The following is a 20,750-nucleotide window of genomic DNA, read 5'->3' on the forward strand; positions in this document are numbered from 1 at the left end:
TTTAATCATATTTTTAAAAACATTTGTTCTTATCTGAAAAGGCAGAGATGATAGAAATAATTTCATCATTGTGTTTAGCAAGGCATGACTAATGACAAGTTTTTAATAAAAATTTTTTGATGAGTTGTTGGTTAATAGTAATGAGTTTTGTCATTCATTTTTTTCTCTCAGTTGCAAAGTGAAAGAGATTTGTTTCCCAACGGGATCGTGAAACACGTATGTGCATCAGGATACGGTAGTCACAGAAACCATCAAGACGCAATGCTTGCTGCAGCTGGAAATCAGCACCCGGGCTGTGCAGGGTCATCTCCAGTGATGGGCTTCATTTAAACAGGAAGCAAATAATGTCCTGCTTTGCTGAAATCACTCAAAACAGGATTAAGCAATAACTGGAAGAGACAGCTTTGCTGCACACTTTATGCGGAAGAATTTTGGGGACAGCGGCTAAAAGGACCCGAGAAAGCTTGGCCAGATCGAGGTCGCGGAGCACTGGTGTTACAGGTGGCCCTGAACTCGACCCCACCATCCCTGAGCCCGGAGACCTCTCCTCGTGGGGTCTCCTGTCCAAAGCACACAGGATGACAGGGGCGCATCCGGAAGAAAGTGGATCAGGTTTCCTTTACCTCTCGCTGTGTTCGTCTCCCAGGACACATCAGCTCACCCCAGAGACGGTCAGTCCACAGACTTCTCGCTGACTTGGAAACCCCTGGAGGTGGCACCATTACAGACCCACCCAGGCAACACACAAGGGAAGGCCACGCTGGGTATTTCTCTGGTCAACCACCTCAGGACCTAGAAGTGCAGCTACATGGTGGTGACGATTTTGAGCATGGCGGTGTCTGGGGACACCCGGTTCTCGCCGCCGGGTTCCCCTGGCCAGCACGGGTCCTGCACAACAGGGCTGGTGCCAGAACAGTGCAAGCTGGATGGACGAACGAAGCAGGCAAGGACGCCAGCTCTTCCCAGGTAGCGGCCACAGACGGCAGCCTGGGGGCCACAGGCCTTTCATTTTATCAGCATCATTAATGAAGGCAGACACTGTGTTTCAAAGGTGGGAGTGTTTGCCCATCTGTAATTCTGAAGGCCAGACTGAGAAAAATTCAGAATTCATTAAGAATTACAGGCAGTGGCGCGGTAAGCGTCCAAACCGTCCCTTCGCCAGAACATCTGCGAGCCCAGGAGAAGGGAGCTGAGCTTTCATTTTCAGTAAGTATTGTTGGAAGTGCGTAAGCATGGGACAGGTAAGAGCAGGGAACCCCGGGCACGCAGCAGGCTGCCAAGCCCACAGGCGGAAAATCAAGATAGAGGGTGAGCTGTTGCAGGAATACGTTGAAGAATTCAGTCTGCACAACATCCACGCAGGAAACAACTGATGGAAGCCAGCTCCATGACAGCTGGTGACCACGACCGTCAGCGCGTCACACCAGGTCCCCTGCCAGCGGCCCAGGTCCCTCCGTGTGTCGTCTTCAAGGAGGAAGACTTTGGGTTCCGCTGCTCCGACCGCCCCGTGTAGAGGCAAGAAGTCAGGTGCAGACGCGGTCTCCTCGGACCACCCGGTCCGGTGCTCTCTGAGCTGGGTCAGTGGTCCTCCAACACCTGGATGCTCACAGGGGGCGGGTGCCAGGACCCGGCCCTCCCTGACCCTCCTCTGGGCCGGGGCTCTGCCCACGCAGAGACCCCCAGCGGCTGCCCCCCTAGGCCCGGGAGAAGGAGCAAGACCGAGAAGCACTGCTGGGAGCAGAGGAACCACGGCCGGGCCACAGGCACGCCCCACTGTTAGGGGTCACAACGCCTGTCTTAGCAAAATTAAAGTGAACATCCACAGAGCCCTTCAGAGGTGGCGGTACTGGACCGAGCAGGGGTGACCCGCACCTTCGGGGCTTGCAAAAATCCCGCCTGGACACCTCAGTACCCTTGAGTGTGACAACCTTGTTGATGCTGTGTGTGGGTTACGCCTTCCACAAAATTTCCAAAAATGCACCGCTCAGACCTAAGCCCTCTGCCCTCAGGACTGAGCGCCGTGCACGTGGAACCCGGGCCAGCGGGACGGCCCCGCCCTGAGGCCGGCCTGGGTCACACGAGTGGGAGACGAGGGTCCGCGGTCCTGTTGGAGGACATGTCCGCCCAGACGGCTCCGAGGTTGAGGCCATGCCTGGTTCCAGCAGCCCGGCGGGGACGGAGGGCCCTGAGGGCAGTGCCAAGGGTTGTAGACCGATGGTCACTCCTCGGCCAGAGAGCACTCCTTGGTGGGCGTCACCCAGGGTCTCACGGGCAGGGGACATGGGCTCTGCAAACTCGCTGTAACCACAGTTTTAACCAACAGCTCGCTGAGCCCTGTCGTGGGTGCGCGCTCCGTGCTGACACGCTGACCCTGCACCCTGACCCATATGGGCAGGCGGTGCACTGACTCGGAGACCCCCGCAGCGCCCAGGGCCACGCCGCAGTGCCGACCACGGCAGGGACTGCGAGGCTCGGACCGAGGACAAGAGAGGGCCGGGGGATCAGGAAGTCCTTGGTAACAGTGTCCTCTCCTTGCCCGTTGGTCTGCAAAGCTCTGGGCACTGGAAATCTCTAGGGAGCTGTTTGTATCAGATGTTCTTTATCATTTTGTTTCCAGAAATCTCAGAACCGTTCCAAGATCTCCTGGCATCTGATTTTTCTTCTTTTTCTTCTTTTTATTTTTGTCTTTTTAATTCCATGCCAGAGAGTTTCGTGAAAAGAAAGACAGCCCAATGGTCTCAGATCAAAAGAAAAATATTACTGTGTTTGTTGAGTTCTAAAAATACAACTCCACACATTTCTAACAAAATATGAGAAAAATCCATCAGTGTAAACTGCCACACTTATGCTCAAGGTCAAGGGTTAGATTGTAACACGAAATGCAAAAAGCATTTTAATCCAATGAATTAAATAGGGACTAAAATATTTCAACTGTTGTTCCAAACTTGACCATCCCGAAGACCCAGGCCTGTGGGACTCTCATCCACCAAATATGTGGAAATGCCCTCAAAACATGCAGCGTCACACTTGCCAAGTTGACACTACGGCCCGCCAGCCAATTTCAATACCAGGAATGACGGAGAATGCGCGAAGGGCTGTGTGCCTCCCCTGCAGGGGGAGGGCCGTGTCAGTCACCCTCTCCCTCCTCCTCATTCAGAGCAGCAGTCTCTGACCCGGTGTGGTGCAGAACCTGAGTCACCGTGATCCTGGGGACAGGTGGATGCAGGGCAGCAGCTGCTTGGTGGAGCCAGGGCACCTGTCTCTGGGTCCGTCAGCACCAGGGCTCCCTGCGGCCCCTCCCGCTCACCTTCCCACCAAGAGGCCCCAGGGCAGGCGGGGGGTGTCAGTGCCAGACATCAGGGGACAGGGTTGGTGACAACCGGCAAACTAAACCAGCCAGAAGGGAGCCCTCCCCCTGCAGGTCCTGCTCTCCCCCCCAGAGCCAGGCTCCAGGGAAAGGCTGCTCCTGCAGGAAAAGTCCATCTGCGACGGGCAGCCCCTCCCCCGCAGCCCCGGCGCGGAGCAGCCTGCAAGTGCGGGCTGGAGGCCGCGGCTGCAGGGCCCCCACCCTGTCGGACGTGAGTAATGCCCAGTCGTTTTAAAACATGCACAACCCCCGCCGCTACCCCGGCAGCCGCGCCCAGGCCCGTGTGATCCCGAAGTCCACGGGTGTCTGTGCGCTCTTTTTATTTTAATCCTTTTGATTGAAATTAAACTTGCTTTTAGGAGACAAGTTTTGTTTTCCCCACTTCTCTCTTACCACATTTTTGTGCCACAAATTTATGGTATGAAACGTGTTCCGTGAGGTGGGAGAATCCCAACCAAGGGAATTACCCAGAAAAATTCAGCTGGATCCAAACACAAATAACCTGACAACGGCGTTACCGAGAGGACGTTTGTGCTTAATTACCATTTACCCTCCCTGTCCAAAAGCAACCCCGCGTGGACCCGGCTGGTGGACCCCTCGGAGCTCGAAGCGGGAGGCGTGGGAGAGCCGCCTCAGCAGGGGCACCGAGAGCCGGACGGGCCTCGGCTTCAGTCTGATCAGCCCGTCAGACACGCCCACGGAGGCCACGCCAGGCCAGAGGCTTAGCGCCGCGGCTTCCCCGCGCTCCTCCAGCAGGGTGTTCCACGGGGTTACCTACAGGAACGGGGCACTAAAGAGGCCCATAAAGCTCAAACTTTACCACCACCCCCACAGCAGTTGTGCTCAGAGCTAAGTCAGCCCAGGCCATTGCTTCTAGAAGCTTCTCTGAAGAGCTGATCATCTGATATTTGAATTTATTCTTAAATGATTTTTCATCCCTCAGCACAGATAGCTGAGGTGTGTAGCTGCAATTAAGGCATGAAGTTACACCCAAACTCCTCAGACGGACGTGCAAGGACACGCTAGCCGGACGCAGCGTGCAGGTGAGAGCCACGTGGACCCGCCAAGTGTGCGAAGTGTCCCTCAGGGCGTCGGCAGGAACAGCACCTGGGGCTGAGGAACAGGCGGAGCTCTGTGTCTGTCCCCGGTTGGACTGGCTGCCCCGGGACGTGCTGCCCCGGGAGCGGAGGAGCCGATGGCTCCTGGCTCAGCGTGGGCTGGAGGCTCCAGCTGCCCTGTGCTTAGGAGGAGGGCTGGAGCCAACAGCCAGACCGCGCAGAACGTCACCTCAAAGGCGCGACAGCCTGTGTGGTCTTTCCTCCTAGGTAATAAGAAAAAGAAGGTTAAATCTCTTTCTGAAAATGACTCTATTTGTGTTTGAGACACCGTGTGCTCTGCAGAGTCAAACCCTCATTAACGTGGGCAGCATCTCAGCGTTTTGCTCTGAGTGTGCTAGTTAACTCCAAATCCACTTGTTACATCAGGAAAATTGAAAATTGCAAGTGTCAAATCGGCCCCGGAGGAACATCACTGAGAGCCACACAGGCGCCCAGCGTGCGCGCCCCGCACGCCCAGAGGCAAGACGGGAAAAGCTGGAAAATCCGAATGAAAGGCTTCCACGAGAGTCACCTGAGAAGACTCTGGAAGCATTCCGTGAACCTCCTAGATGAGTCCGTGTCGTGACGTCAGCCGCCGTTCTCAGAAAAGCGAGCGTTCCAACAAGTAAGAAAAAAAGACTCAGAAATTACTCCTCCCCTATGTGCCCTGCAGGAGACTCACAGCATAAACCCTTGAGTTCTGACAAAGCAAAAGGGAACAACCCCCGAGCGGGCATCTCGGCAGTTCACCCGCGACCGAGCGGCGGGACGCAGCTCACCTCTGCAGTTGCCCCGGTGAGCGATCTCCAGCTGCGGGTCCTTGCACTTGGCGCGCTGAAACTCGCAGCGGGACAGGAAGGTCCTCCCGTCGGACCCACACAGGGGTTTCTGCGGCGAGCCCCCGCAGTCCAGGCTGCAGTCCTTGTCCTTGTCTTGGTCAACTCTCAGAAACTTGGAGGAGGAAATAAAAAAGAAGCCGGACACTTAAAGGCGGGTTGTATGGAGCGCAGGCCCTGGGCGAGGGTGCCCCGGGAGCGGGGCGGGGCTCCCCGAGAGCGCCTCCTCCCCGCCTCCTCCCTGCCCCTGGCACCCCCGCGCACACGCGGCGCCCCCACGCTCTAGCTGGGCCGCTCTCCGGGTCTGCTTGGGCACCTGCCTCTTCTGTTTGCTTTAAAAATCTGAACAGCAGTGCGTTTGTTTGCTCACTGCTGGTCCACTGCTGCCGTGCCCCGGCTCTGCCATCACTGGGGGGCTACACTCCTGACACCCCCCATCTGCCTGGAGCTGGGGGGCAGCCTCTCCTCGTGAGACAGACCCACACGACCTCATCTACGACCCAGGCACCTTCGTGTGAGCCTGTCATTTTCTGAATCGATGCCCAGCCCCCGGGGGGGCTCTGGTCTCCATGGAGCAGCTAAGAGCCCTCCACACTCCACGCACGGGCTCACAGCGCAGGACGGATCCAGGGCTGCAGGCGGTGCAGGCCCAGAGCCCCTGCCCTGGGAGCTCCTCAGACCTCGCAGGGGCCCCCACACACTGAGTCCCCATGGACCACTCTGGGGACCCATCCTTGCCTGGCTCCCTCCGATGTCCCGGACACGGGGCTTCAGAGCTCAGGGTGTCTCCAGTGGGGCTCAGATCCGACGCCTGCTCCCACACCTGCCCTCCTGAGACAGCTGATGGTGCTCCCTGCCCCCCAACTTTCCAACCCCCTCACGTCCCAGCCTCAGTCCTGTCTAGTCCCCCTCACTTGAGACGCAGCACCAAACACGAAGGTGAATCCCCAAAAGCTTGGTGCTACAGGACGAGGAGTCATCGCGAGCCTTTGGTCACTGGAACGTCGCCCACCCCACACAGGTGTTTTCTTGATTCAAGGACCACTAGCAATTTATTAAAGGAAAGAAAGCAAGCAAGCCCAGAGCGGTGGTCTTCCCTCAGCACCCTGCGTAGCGTCTGGACCCCGCGGTCCTGCGTGTATTCGAGCAGGCTGACTCGCACTGTTCGCCCAGGTGACACCTACGGGGGTAGAGGCGCCCCTCCCTCGCCCAGTCTGAGCCAGAGGAGCAGAAATGGAGCTTAGCAACCATGCAGGACCTCACGGACACCTTCCAGTGCCAGCAAGAGACACGAAGGACATTCTCACACTCAGGATGCTTCGTTCCTCGGAAAGACACCAAAACCCTCTCCGTGAGTCTCCAAGTGTCCTCGCTGGTGCTGTGGGAGCGTGGACCAGTGCCGAAGCTGAGACAAAGCCACGGGGGGAGGGTGGCCCCCGGGGGACGGACACCCAGGGAGCCACGCCCCTCACGGGGAGACGGGCAGGGTCCCCGCAGCCCCCCACCCCCCACGTCCTAGGAAGGACGCGCAGCTGGTGCACTGTGGCCGGAAGGGGTGGGCGACAGTCCCTCCGCCTGCTCCTCGGGAGCTCACAACTGGCCGTTCTGGAAGAGGCTCCAGCCCAGAGACGGGCGATCAGCTCCAGGAGGTGACCGACTCTCCCACTCTGTTCACTTCAGACAGCCGCCCCGACTCCTCCCGAGAAGAGTTCCACCTAAATGACCTGCGGGCCGACACCCATCGCTGCCTTTTCAAAACTTCACAGAAATAACAATTAAAAACAAGCATTCTTTACTTAAAGACGGGCCAAGCAAGCACGTGGGTACCTTGGATTGAATTCCGTTCCTGAGGGGTGTCAGCCCCACTTTCCCACTTTCCCTGAGGCGGACGTGAACGCTCCAGCCGTGAAGGCGCAGCTCCCAGGGGAGCAGGGCCCCCCAAGGGTTTGTATCTAAGGAGGGTCCTCGCCCGTGAACGTTGTCGGGTTCCCGTCCTCGCTGGAGAGTTTTCGTAGACGTGTTCTGTGACTCATGCCGGCCCGGAACAGAGCAGCTTTGCTCAAGAGGCAGACTGACAGACAGACAGACGCAGACAGAGAACACGCTCGGCCTGGTAAGGCCCCAGGACCGCCCGCCACAGCCAGTGTGCACAGGAGCCCGCTCAGAAGCAGCCCTCTTCTCTTTCAGGTGAAAACATGGAATCACCTAAATCCTGCCGATTTTATGCTGAAAAGGTGGTCTGTCTGTGCTTCCTGAAACCCGAGCGAGGAGCTGCAGGAGACTTAGGCGAAGGCACTGTAATTATCACCTCCTCTAATTGGAAAGAGACCGCCTCTGCATTTTTATTTTTTTTAAAGGCCAGCATTCAGGCATTTGGAATTTGACCATAATTCTTGATAATTTAACGATGTAGAACCAACAAGGGAGCTGTTCGTCCTCGGAAATGAGGGAACTCACACTTTCTGCGCACCTCTCCCATTCCCCATTTCTAACAGCAATGAAATTCCAGCAGAGACAGCGCACAGAGGAAGGAGTTTACCTGAGCTGGAATCTTTACTAAACAAAGTCCTTGAAGGAAAAGAGAATACTTCTGTTCTGAAGAATGTAGTGTTCATTAAAGAGCTCCGCTGAGGGTCTTCAAACCAGTTCACATAAAAGGCACGGTGCCAAATTTGAAAGGAAATCAGTTGAACCTCGGGCAACGCCATTAAAAAAAACCACCTCAGGGTGGCAGGGGCCCCATCTCTTTTATTTTCACAGAGCAGTGCTGTTTGCACAGGTGCAGGGAGGGGCAGAAGAAAGCCGAGCGGGGCACCTGCGGTGTCTGTCCGGGCGGCAGGCAGCTCCTGCATTAGACACAAGCAGGTCAAACGCTCACCGATGAAAGACTTGCTCTGTGTTTTGCTTAAGAAATGCGCAGGTTTAAGCCAGAGGAAAAGTCAGAACAAAATCAAACCATTCAGGAAACAGGCGAAAGCACGCTTTAACACGGATGGATTTCCCACAGCTGCCGGCGCTGATACACTGATGGAAGATGCCTGTTCTACTGATTGTAATAGGGGAGCACATGCTACCCGCTGTGAACCGCAGTCCTGCAGCTACAAGCTCCCCAAAGCAGCAGCTTTCTGGACCGTGGGGCGGGCCACCAGAAAGGGACACGGCTTCTCAGCAAGCGCGTTTGCCCGACACCAGGACGAGGCTCGCGCGCGGAGTGGGGGTGGCGAGGTGGGACAGAGCCCGGGAGGGCGTCCGGGGAGCGGGCGGGCCCGGGGCATCGATGCATCGCGACCCTGAAGGCCACACGCAGGACAGGTGGGAGGACGGGATAAATCGCACACCCTGTTCAAAGAGCATCCTCTCCACCTCACAGCCTGAGCTTTCTCCAGTTTCAGGAAACGCTCCCTACTTTTTAGTGGAACAGAAAACCCAAACTGATGACGGGGACGTGGAGACTTTCAGAGCCTGCCACCTGCGGCCGGGGCGTTAGGGGGCGGGGAACTGCTGCTGGGTGTTCTCTGCCGGGAGCCGGCCACTCGCCGGGCATCCGCCCACTCGTTCACTCACTCACCCCATCACCCACTCATTCATTCAGTCACTCAGCCATGCATTCACTCATTTGCTGGGAGTAACAAGCCAGTTTGTGCGAGTTTTAAACACACTCCACTTCAGCATTTTCATTTTTTTGCCTTTCACACCCTCTTTTGAGGACAAAGCCTCAGATCAAAAGTCAGATGCAGCTTGTGCTGGACTTGCTCAGTGTGACTGAGGGACGGTGCTGGGCCGGCTGTTTCCTGGACCCCGGGGGTGGGAATTCGGAGGAGGTCCTGCCCTCAGACCCAGAGGACGGCACTGCGGCCCCACAGAGAACCCTCACTTATGACAGCCAACAACCATCGTGTCACGCAGGACGACACGTGCTCACGGGTCCTGAAGGCAGCACACAAGTGTCCGAGAGCCCGAGAGCAGAGGCTGTTGGATCTGGTGTGGGGACATGAGCACTGTCCTGCAGGAGAGCGTCTCAGCCTGGAGGGACGTGGCATGGAATCCCAGGGGACAGGCCAGTAGCTGCAAACGCGCAGATCAGCAACACCGATTTGTGTAGGTCTGTCACAGGTCACGCTGACAGTGACCCTTGGAGGAGCAGGGCGGCACGGGTGAGCACATGGTCCCCGGTAGGAAGCAGCAGCCACTGGCGGGAGGGCAGCAAGACACTTGGGAGCGCCGTGGTCCCCGCACTACACACAGACGGTGCCGGCGAGCCAAGCCTTACAGAAGGCAGTCTGCTTCGGCGCAGGTTTCCAGTCCTCCTAACTAGCCAGGCCAGATCACAGCATGCATGGGTGCCAACTGTAGATCAACAAAAACTGGAGTCTGCTCCTGCTGGATGCTGCTCAGGACACTGAGCAAACCACCCCATCTCCAGCACGCCAGTGTGTGCAGACTCAGTGTGTTTACCTGCAAAACGGCAGCAGCAACGCTTTCCCAGCCGCGAGAACAAATAAACGACAAGGTTTGCACTGCGGATGAGCCGGGGAGGGAAGCCGCGGCGTGGGGGGCGTCTGGCCCACACCCCTCACAGCCCCTCTGAAGGCGCTGCCTCGCCATGACCTGACGCTTCACCAGGAGGAAACCACCACCGCAAAGATGGTGGAATGATGTCCCCCGCACGTCCTTTCAATTTGAAAAACATAGACTGTGGGCTTCGGAAGGGCACTGTCTTAGTAAGTGTAAGACCCTGAGTGAAAGAACTCACGGAGACCGAAAAGCGGTGAGAAAGCCGACACCAGCAGCGTGTGTTACGCCCTTTCATCCTGTTTATTGTCTGTAGGATTTTAAAACCCGAGGGCAAACTAGTGGGATGATGTGTTTTAGTTCTTGGGACTAGATTCAGGCTGTAAAGCCAATAAGGAAGCAGAAGATCACCAACGCTCCCTGCGGGTAAGTGCCGGTGTGTGCGGGGCGGGCTGCACGGCAGGGCCCGCACTGACTTCGGAGGCTGGCAGACCGGCCGGGTGACCCGGACAGCCGTCCACTTGGCCAGATGACCTCCGGTTCCTTCAGCTGTACGATGGGGGTGCTGTCACACTTGCCTAATCCATAAAGATCATTGTGAAGACAAAATTGAAGAGTGCATGAGAGCACGGAAGAGAGACGATGGAGTCATTTGCAACAAACCCTCCGAGCAGACATTCAAACACAGGGCGTGTTTGCCGTGGGATGCCCGCCAGTGTCCGTAAACGCTCCCGTCTACCGCGTGAGCAGAGTGGTCCTCCCACTTGCAGTCATTTTCCAAAAGAAACACAGGCGCCGGAAGTAGGAAGGGAGTCAGAGGAGGCGGTGGGGGAGAGGGCGGGGGGAGGAAGGGCAGGGTCTTCCTGGAATAAGCGGGAACCAGGGAGGGGCCCCTGCCGGGAGCAGGACCCGCAGACGGTGCGGGGCGCGAACCACAGCAGCTCCGCTGGGAGCCGGGCCCCAGGAGGAGGTCCCCTTCGCTGGGGACCCACGACGACACCGCGCGCAGCGCTAGGAGGCCCCGAGGAAGGCCGGCCCCGGCCACCCCGGGGAGCCGCGAAGCCAGGGGAGCGCGGGGACGACCAGCAGGCTCGTGGGCCGGGCTGCTAGCTTGCTTCTGCTCTGCCCCGGCGCTGCCGGTCCGTTTCGTCTGAGTGGACTTAAGACTTCTGGTGAGTGACGGTACAGACCCTGCCGGCTTCTGGTCCCCGGACCCAGCCTCCCTCGTGTCTCCTCGGGCCCCAGGCGCCCTCCGCACAGGCAGCCGCGCGCCTGACCGCGCCCCGCGCAAGCGTCCCCGCACCTCCTGCCCCGCGCGCTCCTCTCCCCCCCGAAGCTGCTGCTTCACTGACCTTCCTCCCCTGCCTCCACATCAATGTTGACTTCAGTGACGGAAGCAGGGTTTGCTTCTTGTTAGTACTTCCTGGAGATAATTCAAGAAATCTCCTGGGTTTTGAATGTTCCAGATGTGTGTGTGTGTGTGTGAGAGAGAGTCAGCAGGAAATTTGTGATTTTAAAATCCTTCTTAATAAAATGGTGCCACCTTACTGCCGGAAGCGTCTTTGATCCTCACTTGGAAGTCTTGTTGCTCAGCCTTCAGCGTTGCTCTGCGGGATCACAGAGTGGGTTCCACGACACCCTCACCATCCTGCAGCGGAGCCGCACGCCTGCTCCTCGGAGCCGGGCACCGTCTGCGGGGGTCACCGTACTTCTGATCACTTGAAAATGTGTATCGAGGGCTCACCGGGCCGTGGGCGGCACTCCCTTCATTCGTTTAGCTGCAATTCAGCACCAGTTCTCATCCAGGGTCCCAGTGAGAGCCAAGGAATCGGCCAAACGAATGTTGAACAGGCTGCGTGCTTTGCTCCAGCTACAGCTCCGTGAAACAACGCAAGTCTGGGACATGGGCGAACATTACAGTGGACCTTTGACCAACTGCTTTAGAGCCCATGGGACCACATTCTCAGAGGGCAGAGATGAGTGTGGTCATCCGTGCGGCCCCAGCGTCCCAGCGCAGTGTCCACCTGAACTTGATGCTCAGAGAATGCTCACTGTCTGAAGAGCTGTAGTAACGTAACCACGCGGAGCGCACCACGGGGTCGCTGGGCGTGCGGCCGGGGCAGAGGTGTTTGAGCAGACTGAGGTAGGCACACAGGAAGGGCAGACAGCACAGGCCACGAGCAGGCTTGTACAGTCCAGGACAGACGTCGGCACCCTGGCACTCTGGCTGTGGCTGTGTTGGAAGGAGACCCGCCTGCTCTCTCACCTGAAGGCTTCACCTCTCATCGCCACCCTGTGAGGCGTGCCTCTTTTTCACACGTATTCATACGCCTCGGAGAGGCTGAAGCACACAGATCACAGGCACACCCTGTCTGTGTCTAAAAATAAAAGGGTAAGTCAGCTTCTGAAATAAGCGTTAAGCTTGTGTCAGGCTTTTCCGCACACCCATATCAGTGCTGCGCCGGCCGGCGTCGCCGTCAGCTGGGCAGCGGGTCAGCCCCGAGGATGCCCAGTCTCCACCCCAGGGCGGTGCTCACTGGGATTACTGGTGGGCCCGGGGCAGAGCTGGGAACTGTGTGCACAGACAGGGCACGTGAACACACGGGGACCGTGACCGTGCCCTGCACACCAGCCCTCTAAGAGCTGCCTTCAGCTGACGTCGCTGACATGGGACCGAATGGTGGGGAAAGAGACGGGGGACCCGGCACAGCTGTGTGTCCAGAGGCGCCCAGTCCTCGGTGCCGCTCACCACGTGTGACTCACAAATTCCCTGACAGCCTCACCATCTTCCGGGACAGCTAAACGGATGGCAGGCAGCTCCCTGCTCTTTTCTGTCCTCACCTCCCTTAGGAGATCAAATGCATCCATCAGCAAAATGAATTTTCAAAGGCATTAAGCCAGAGTTTTTTTAAGCCTGTTGCTCATTTCAAAGCGTTTAGAGCAAATGACACTTAAGTACAAGTTAGAGAGTATTAAAGAGCCCTGCAAGGCGCGCGGCAGGCCCAGAGCAGAGACACCAGCTAGTCTGTGTCTCAGCCAAACCTCAGGGGACCGCGTGCTGCACAGTGAAGCCACTTCCACTGAGGGCGGAATGACAGGATCACAGAAGGAACTAGGAAGACAAGCCCTGAAGGCTGAAGACGCAGCAGTGAGACGGGCTCGCGTGCAGGTGAAACGGGAAGAGAAACCACGCGAGGAACCGGGACTCCCACCAAGCCTCGTGCACGCTCACCTCCGTTTCTGCTCTTTAAAAGCGTAAGTGAATACATCGTACAAGGTCGGGGGCCTTTGATCCCCCGGTAACGACAGGCAGGGTCCAGTTCCATGTCTGCATCCAAACTCCAGGGAGACTTCATGGTGTCCAAAATACTGTTTACGTCTTTAATCCCATCACAGCCTCAGATTTCTTCCTGTGTTCAAGATCTTGCCCTTTCTGGGGTAAAACGTGTGCCCAGGAAAGACTTTGGAAGTAAGGTTGCTTAGCTGCAGACCAGGGTCATGAGAATCCAGAAGGTCATGGGACTAGTTCCTGCTGGGTTCCCCCACAAGTCCAAGCACAAAGCAGGCTCCCACCAGGATTTGCTGCGTGGAGCCGGAGGAGGGGGTGACCCTGCGGGGGTCCTCGGTATCCAGAGCACAGCATCCTCTCCCCCCACCACTGAGGGATGTGGCCAAACAGAGAGGACCCCGGGGAAAGGGGGGGTCACAGAGAAGGTCCCCCTCCCCCACGTTCATCCCACGTGCCAACCGGACCGGCACCCCAAGGTGAAAGAAACTTGTGGGAGTCTGAATCCACTTCTCTGTGGTCATGAGCGCCCAGTGTCTGCTGTCCATAAGCCCTGGAGGCAAGTGCAGAGGCTGCCTCTTCAGGATGGAAAGCTGTTGGGACCTGGGGGGTGGGTGGGAGGAGCTCACAGGGGCACTGATGAAGAGACTGAGGCTCCCAGAGGACAGAGACCCCAGTGCCTCATTGGACCAAAGAAGAGACAGAGGCTCCCAGGGGAGGTCACCCAGCTTGTCCATGAGGAACCTAGAACCAAATCACGGACTCTGGGGCCAGGCCCCCGCTTTCACTCCAACCACACACGGCAGGAACCTTGACCCAGGTGCCAGGGCTGCGTCTTCTTGGACCAGGACACACACTCCAAAGGCTTCAACCCACACACAGGACCCGCTGGTGAAAGACACGGGACGAGGGGCTGGGGTCTCAGGCGCCCTCCTGTTCTGCTGTCTGGTCCACACGTGAAGGCAGTTCGGGGCTGCCTCGTGTTGGCATCAGCACAAGTGGAAAACAGCCTCTCCCCAGCACCTCGGTCCACGCATTAAAACAGACTCTGCACATTTCTAACAGTCCTTGTTTACCAAGGCCCGGGCGCCTTCAGGGAGAACCCTCTCACGGCTCTCCGAAACGGAACGTCTGAGCTCCCGGGGCGGCCCGTCGCTGTCATTATCAGCGTCACTGAAACCCATGAGCACAGTCCTGGAGATACGGGACTGGACGCGGTCTGGAAGCCCCGCGCTCACCGGCTGCTGCCGCTTCTGTGGTCCGTCACCCGGCGCCTCTCGGCTGGGCGTCTGCACCGCCCTCCCAGGTGCTGACGCAGGAGCACAGCTCTCGGCGCTCGTCTGTGTGCTTCTCACGGACAAGAAGGATTCCACTGGTGGGACCTGAAGGCCGGCGTCGGGGAGCTCGTGACTCGCCCCGGGTACAACTCAGCTGAAACCTGGGCCCGTGGGGCCCCACCCAGCACCAGAGCCATCAGCCACACGCGGCTATTTGTATTGAAATTAGCTCAAACTAGGTGACATTTACAGGCCAGCTGCTCAGCTGTCTGTCTGGGGGCCTTTGCGTTCTCAGCGCCCCAGGCTGGAGCCCCCTCGGCTGGGCAGTGAGGGGGCAGAGCACTTCACCAGCATGGGAGGCTCCTTCAGTTGCTGCTCTGGAGGCACCGATCAAGGGTGGTTAACTTCCTAAACCAGCTCCCTAAACCCCAACTTTTAAATGGCCAGTTGCCAAAAGAGGAGTACGTATTCATTTCAGGCTACGTTACTAATGAAATAAATACAGGACACTGAGCAAAGCATTTTTTTGAAAAAGTTATCCTGAAATTCACACCTTTAATTATAGAGAAAAGGGGGGGGGGGCGCAGCGGGGGTGACAGGATGAGCCGACCATTGGTGGGGTGGGGACTCAGGACCCTCACAGAGGCCTGGGCTCCCCTGCGCCGGGGGGTACAAACCGTTGCCCAGCAAACGTGAACAGCGTGGGAGATGGGTTGGGGGTGAGGTGGGGAGGGGTGAGGTGGCCACAGGGAATGACCGATCTGATTCCCGTATTGGATCTGTTTCTGTTACTTTAACCTTTGAATCTGCTGCTTTTGCCACAAGTTAATAATGTTGCCTGCAGGCTGAAATAAACAGGACCGCCCACTCTCCAGGCTCTGATACTTAAGGGTGTAACTCTTTTCCATTCATATAGAGATAAAATGTTGCAAAACACAGAATAGCATTTGTCTTGTTGGAATTACGGGAAGATCTTGACCTGACCCAAGCGGACAGCTGCAAGAACAAAGGATTCCGGCACCAAGAAGTTTACAACCACCAACGCTCCCCTTTTAGTATAAAAGGAGCCTAAATTCTGACTCGGGTAAAATGGTTCTTTGGGACCCTAGTCCCCCATCTTCTCAGTCTGCTGACTCTCCAAAAAAAAGTCACTATTCTTTCCCCAGTACCTTGTCTCCTGACTTATTGGCCTGTTGTATGGTGAGCAGAACGAGTTCGGACTCAGTAGCTGGGGAGTGGAGGGGTCGAGGTGGGGGGCCCTTGCGACCGGGAAGGCTGGCTCTGCGCTGTGAGCAGTGGGCTCAGGGACGGAAGGTGAGGCAGGGGCTGGAGGGGCAGAGAGGCCACACTGTGGCCTCCCCGACACTCCTTGGACCTCTCACCTCATCGCACACGTGCGCTCTGCTTCCACAAAGCATCACACACCTGACAGACAGCTCAGGTGCTATGAGGAGACATGACAGACAGGGCTTTCAGAGGAGATGGTCAGCCGTGCTCAGCCGACCCCACCAGCGGGTGCCGGACCATGAAAAGGGCATAAAAGAAGGCAGGAGCCAGGAGACGGGGGAGCAGGGCTGGTCCTCCCCTTCACTGCAGGGTCCTGGACGCTGTGGGTCACTCAGAGGAACAGAAGCCCCAGCCTGCGGGGAGTTTCAGTTACACACACAGGTCCTGCCATCCACACACACACCCTGGCTGATCTGCATTGGAATTTGGGGGTCCCGGAACCAGTACCCCCCGTTCTCGCCAGGCTGACCCCTCCCCTCCTTTCCTGCAGGGCTCAGACGCCCCGGGGAAGGGGCCCCTGCTCCCCCTTGCTGGGCCTGTCCTGGGCTCTACCATCTCTGGGGGAGAGAACCACCGAGCGCAGTTCCGTCTGTGCCTGTAAGCCTGCCCCTGCCCCGGGAAACGGTCCCGCTCTGGGCAGGGCGAGCCCCAGGCGCTGCTCGCTCCCAGGCGCTCACAAGGCCTCCCGCCCCCCCCCACCGCCGCCCCGCGGAGACGTGCCCAGGAGACGCTCCGGTGTGTCCGCTCACCCAGCGGCACTCACACGCGTTCTCTGACCCTGGCGAAGCACTGCCAGGAAGGCCCAGAGGAACGCCACCCGCTCTTAGAGTCGGGGAGAGAGAAGCGGCCTGCCCGCGGCTTTTACGTGTTCCTCGGGAGTTGGCGCTTCGCGTCCCTGACAGCTCCTGATCGGAAGGGAAGGCAGGCTCGCCCCAGCGCCCGCTCCCCGGCGCCCCGCTGCCTGGCTCCGGACCCCACACCGACCGGCCCTGGAGGATAAACTCGCTCAGAATGCGTCAGAGGAAGCAGCTCTTAATGGCGTCTGGGGTGGCTATTTAACGAACTCGCCAAGTTTGAGACCAGTATGTCTGGAATAACGTCAGACTGAGAAAACAATGAGTTTATAATGGAAACAGAGACAAAAATCTAATTTAGGATTGCTCCAAAGGCATCAGAATGACTCCACGCACAGAATACTCGGACGTAGCTGACTCTGCGGCGGCTGACGTGCAGGGCTCCCGCAGAGCGGCGGCTGCACCCGATCAGATTCCTTGGGAAGCTCGTCGGAAAACCCCAAGGGGCGAGAACCGCTGAGAAGAGCCAACACAGAGCTAGAACCGGAAGACGCGCCCGACGGACCGGCTGGTCGGAACGGGTCTGCTCAGCTGCCATGTGACTGGGAACAAAAGACTAGGGTTTATACCCTTTTTTGGAAAAAAAAAAGTTATAGCCACATCGTCAACTTGCTCGTCTCAGGCAAATTTTAACTAACCTGGATTTAACATGCTTAGAATTTTGATACTAATATGTCAAACTACTACCACTTTAAATTGTAATTCCATTATAGGACCAAATCTTAGCGCAGTGGCGTCCATTCTAAAGATACCTTGGCCTTTATATTTTGAATGTCATTTTCTGAACAGGAGTTTTCCTTTGGTTCTGGAAACCTGTCACTTTAAAGTTTGTACATCACTCATACGACATCTCCCTCCTTCTCTGTGCAAAGCTGCACAACGCCTTGCACACAGTGAGATCATAAAGCAATGGGAACTGGACTTTTAACAAATCTCCACCAACAGAGATGAAATTCAAATCAGCTGTCGCCAGGAGGTCACTTCTGGTCCCATCCAAGCGTCCCAGCAGAAGTTAGAAGTGAGCATCATGTGTGCGTACGTGTGTGTGCATTGTGTGTGCATGCACATACGTGTGTGCGTGTGCGTGTGTGCGTGTATCTCTCAGAGGATGGCGGCAAGGTCAGGAATATTCTCCTGTGAACAGCAAGCTGAAGCTTCCACTTTACATACACTTGAGTTGCTCGGTTTAGATCGGCAGGAGCCCTATTTTTGCCTCCACAAGAAGTGTTCCCTTTTAAACACACCCTGTAATTCCTCACGCACAAGTAAAATATGGGGAGACATTATTTGGTTTAAATAAACTCCAGAAGCAAATTCAGTGTTCGCATGAATTAAAATTCAGAGAGATTGATTCAGTAAAAGGGATTCAAGAAGCCAGAAGACTCACTTCTGAAGTGAGGAAATGAGGTCCATCAAAGGAAGAGAATTGAGGGAGAACGTGTGGGCGGCCCGAAAAGAGTTAAAAATAGTCTTTCAATTTCCTAACAAAATAAAATCACCATCACGCAAACTCAAACAGCTTTTCTGCATCTATGTCCAGCCAATAAGATTAAAACATTCCTACAGCTCGTATGTGCTGATATTTTAATTCAAGTATGGAATTCATGTTTGGTTTAAGTTTTCATTAAATATTTTACTATTAGTGGAAATAATTTTGACCTTTAGATAGTCACGTGAAGGTCTGACTCTGGTGGCAGTCGTCCATGAGTGGTTTAGGGGTGGCTGACCTTATTGTAAAGACGTGTGTGGTGGGTGATGCCATCACAAGACTCCAAGCCGAAGAAGCCACGTTCTAGAAACTTCTCAGACAGTCCAGGACTTGGAAACATCCTTTCCTGCCCTTTCCTCTCATCCCACTCTTCACGTGTTTTGGAAACTAACTCCTCCACATCATCTGGGCATCCATAAAGTTCACGTGCCCAAGTAAACTTGTGATTTTAATAAAATAAAGTCGACCTTCTGTTCAGCATTGTCTGTCTCTGGCCTCTCCAGAATTCAGATTCATCCAGCTTCAGCTGGACTCGGATCAAAGGCCCTGCGTCTCTCAGATACACAATGGGGACGGCCCGATAGGAGAAATATTTGCAGTGATTTGGGCTGACCCACTGCAAACTGCATGAGATGATCCAGAAGCATTTCCTGTTGTCAGGGACGAGCTGCCCAGAGTTACACGGGGTCATCCTTTATAAGGGAAGGCATGTTCCCTGCTCTGTTTTAAGTGGCATGTGAACATGCTCTGGCAGATGCAGAAGGCCCCCCTCCACATCCCACCCACTTAGTGTGGGCAGGGAGGTCAAATCCCAAACACAGCCTCAGCCCAGACCCCGCTGGCCTCGGCCGCAGTGAAGCTGTGGCCATGGGGTGAGACACTCCGCTTCGCCAGCGGGGTAAGGCCAGACCTGTACATCTGGGCATCAGTGTTTACTCACCCACAGTCTCAAAACTCTCCCCAGCCTAGTTGTCCACATAACAGTTTTCCCCAATTCAAGGCAGATTTCATCATTTATAAAATGGGGTCTTGCATCAAGTGATGTCTCAGGTCCCACCAAGTTTTAAAATCTGGAGTCTCCTTTAGCCAATCCCTTGCAGCAGAATGCCCGCGGTGAAGTGCAACGGGAGGCGGGCAGGCGTGCCTCTAAGGCGTGAGGGATGCTCTCCACGTGGCCTCAGCCCTGGAAGGGGCCCGTCCTCTCCGGAGCCATCTCCTCTGGGCCACCGCAATTCACCCTGTCATGTTATTATGACCGTCAAAGGAAGCTTTCCTGCCCCCACCCCCTGGAACACTTCACTCTGAAACACAGTTTTACCGGAAGGGACTGGAGAACCTGGGTCCTGGTCTCTTCCTCCTACAAGAACACAGGGAAGCTAAGATTGTCGCCCCAAGCCACACAGAAGCCAGGCAGCACGTTCTGTAGGTATTCTTGTGGGCTGAACGACCCCACACAAAAATACGTATTCCGTCCTAACCCCGGGTACCTGTGAATGTGACCTGTCTGGAAAGAAGGGCTTTGCAAATGGAATCCATTTAAGATGAGATTGTACCCAATTAGGATGGACCCTAAACCCAATCACTGATCTTAGAGACTGAATTGTGTCCCCCTCAAAATTCAGATGTGAGGTCCTCACTCCCGTTACCTCAGAATGAGCCCTTATTTGGAATTGGGGCCTTTACAGATGTAATTAGTCACGTGAAACTGAGTCACCCTGAAGAAGGATGAGCCTTTATGACCAGTGTCCCTATAAAATGGGGGAGTTTGGACACAGACACACGTGCAGGGAGAGCGCCACACAGAGACACGGGCAGAGATGGGGAGACGCAGCCACAACCCAAGGAAGAGCAAAGACTAAAAATAAACCATCAGAAGCTGACGAGAGGCCTCAAACAGGCTCTCCCTCGCAGCCTCACAATGAACCAGCCCTGCAGACAGCTAGATGCTGGATGTCCAGCCAAGAACCACGAGACAATGAACGCCTGTCACATGAGCCACTCGGCTTGTGAACATTTGTGATGACAGCCCCTAGGACACCAATACAGACAGGTTGCCTGGCAACAATAAAGGAGGGAAACAACAAAGTGACTTGACATCATCACATGAAAAACATTCCCCAGTCAAAATAACTGTAAGATTTTACTGCTTTACTTATAAAAGATGCATAGAAATCACTCAAAAAATATTTAGAAGGGAAAAGAGAGCCACACTGATGTCCAGACTGGGTGCTGTGCACACGCGTCCTTCAGTCAAGTGGCAGTTTTAAGTCAACACTCTAGTGAACCCTTTTCCGTGTGTTGGATTGTCAGGTGCCTGGTAAGTCCTGCCACGCCGTCTACAGAAGCGAGCTGTCCAAACACTGGTCTGCACTTGTACACCCTAGAGACAACCTCTGCCCTCAGCCTGATGACAAGGGATCGGGTTGGGCAATTTGGAAGCTAAAGATGGGCCACTCGTGTCTGCCGCGAGTTCATTTAAGTGGCACGTCTGCCCTGGACCAGCTGACATCAGAACCGAGTGGTGGGGGCAGGACTGGCTGGACCCCAGAGGTGGGGGTGCAGAGCAGAGGGGAAGAGGGTGGGCTCACGTCACTGAGGACAGACGTCACGCACACACAGAGAGGCCCCTGCAGGGGAGCGGGACTCAAAGGACAGGGGCATCTGATGCCCCATCAGCAGGACAAATGGCAGTAAGTCTGCTGCGTGTGGCAGAGACGGGGAGCAGCTGAGATGGACAGAAGGATC

The 20,750-nt window shown here is 56.0% G+C and overlaps 1 protein-coding gene across 2 annotated transcripts in view; it reads right to left on the minus strand.

Annotated features, from left to right (window-relative positions):
- SMOC2 (SPARC related modular calcium binding 2) overlaps nt 1–20,750 on the minus strand; it is a 142,622-nt gene that overhangs the window by 91,680 nt on the left and 30,192 nt on the right. For both annotated transcript variants that reach the window (XM_031455891.2, XM_064486443.1), the window contains exon 2: nt 5,244–5,415. In XM_031455891.2, coding sequence (XP_031311751.2) covers nt 5,244–5,415 — 172 coding nt within the window. The remainder of the gene's footprint in view (nt 1–5,243; nt 5,416–20,750) is intronic.

Source organism: Camelus dromedarius, chromosome 6 (genome assembly GCF_036321535.1).
Source record: "Camelus dromedarius isolate mCamDro1 chromosome 6, mCamDro1.pat, whole genome shotgun sequence".
NCBI lineage: Eukaryota > Metazoa > Chordata > Mammalia > Artiodactyla > Camelidae > Camelus > Camelus dromedarius.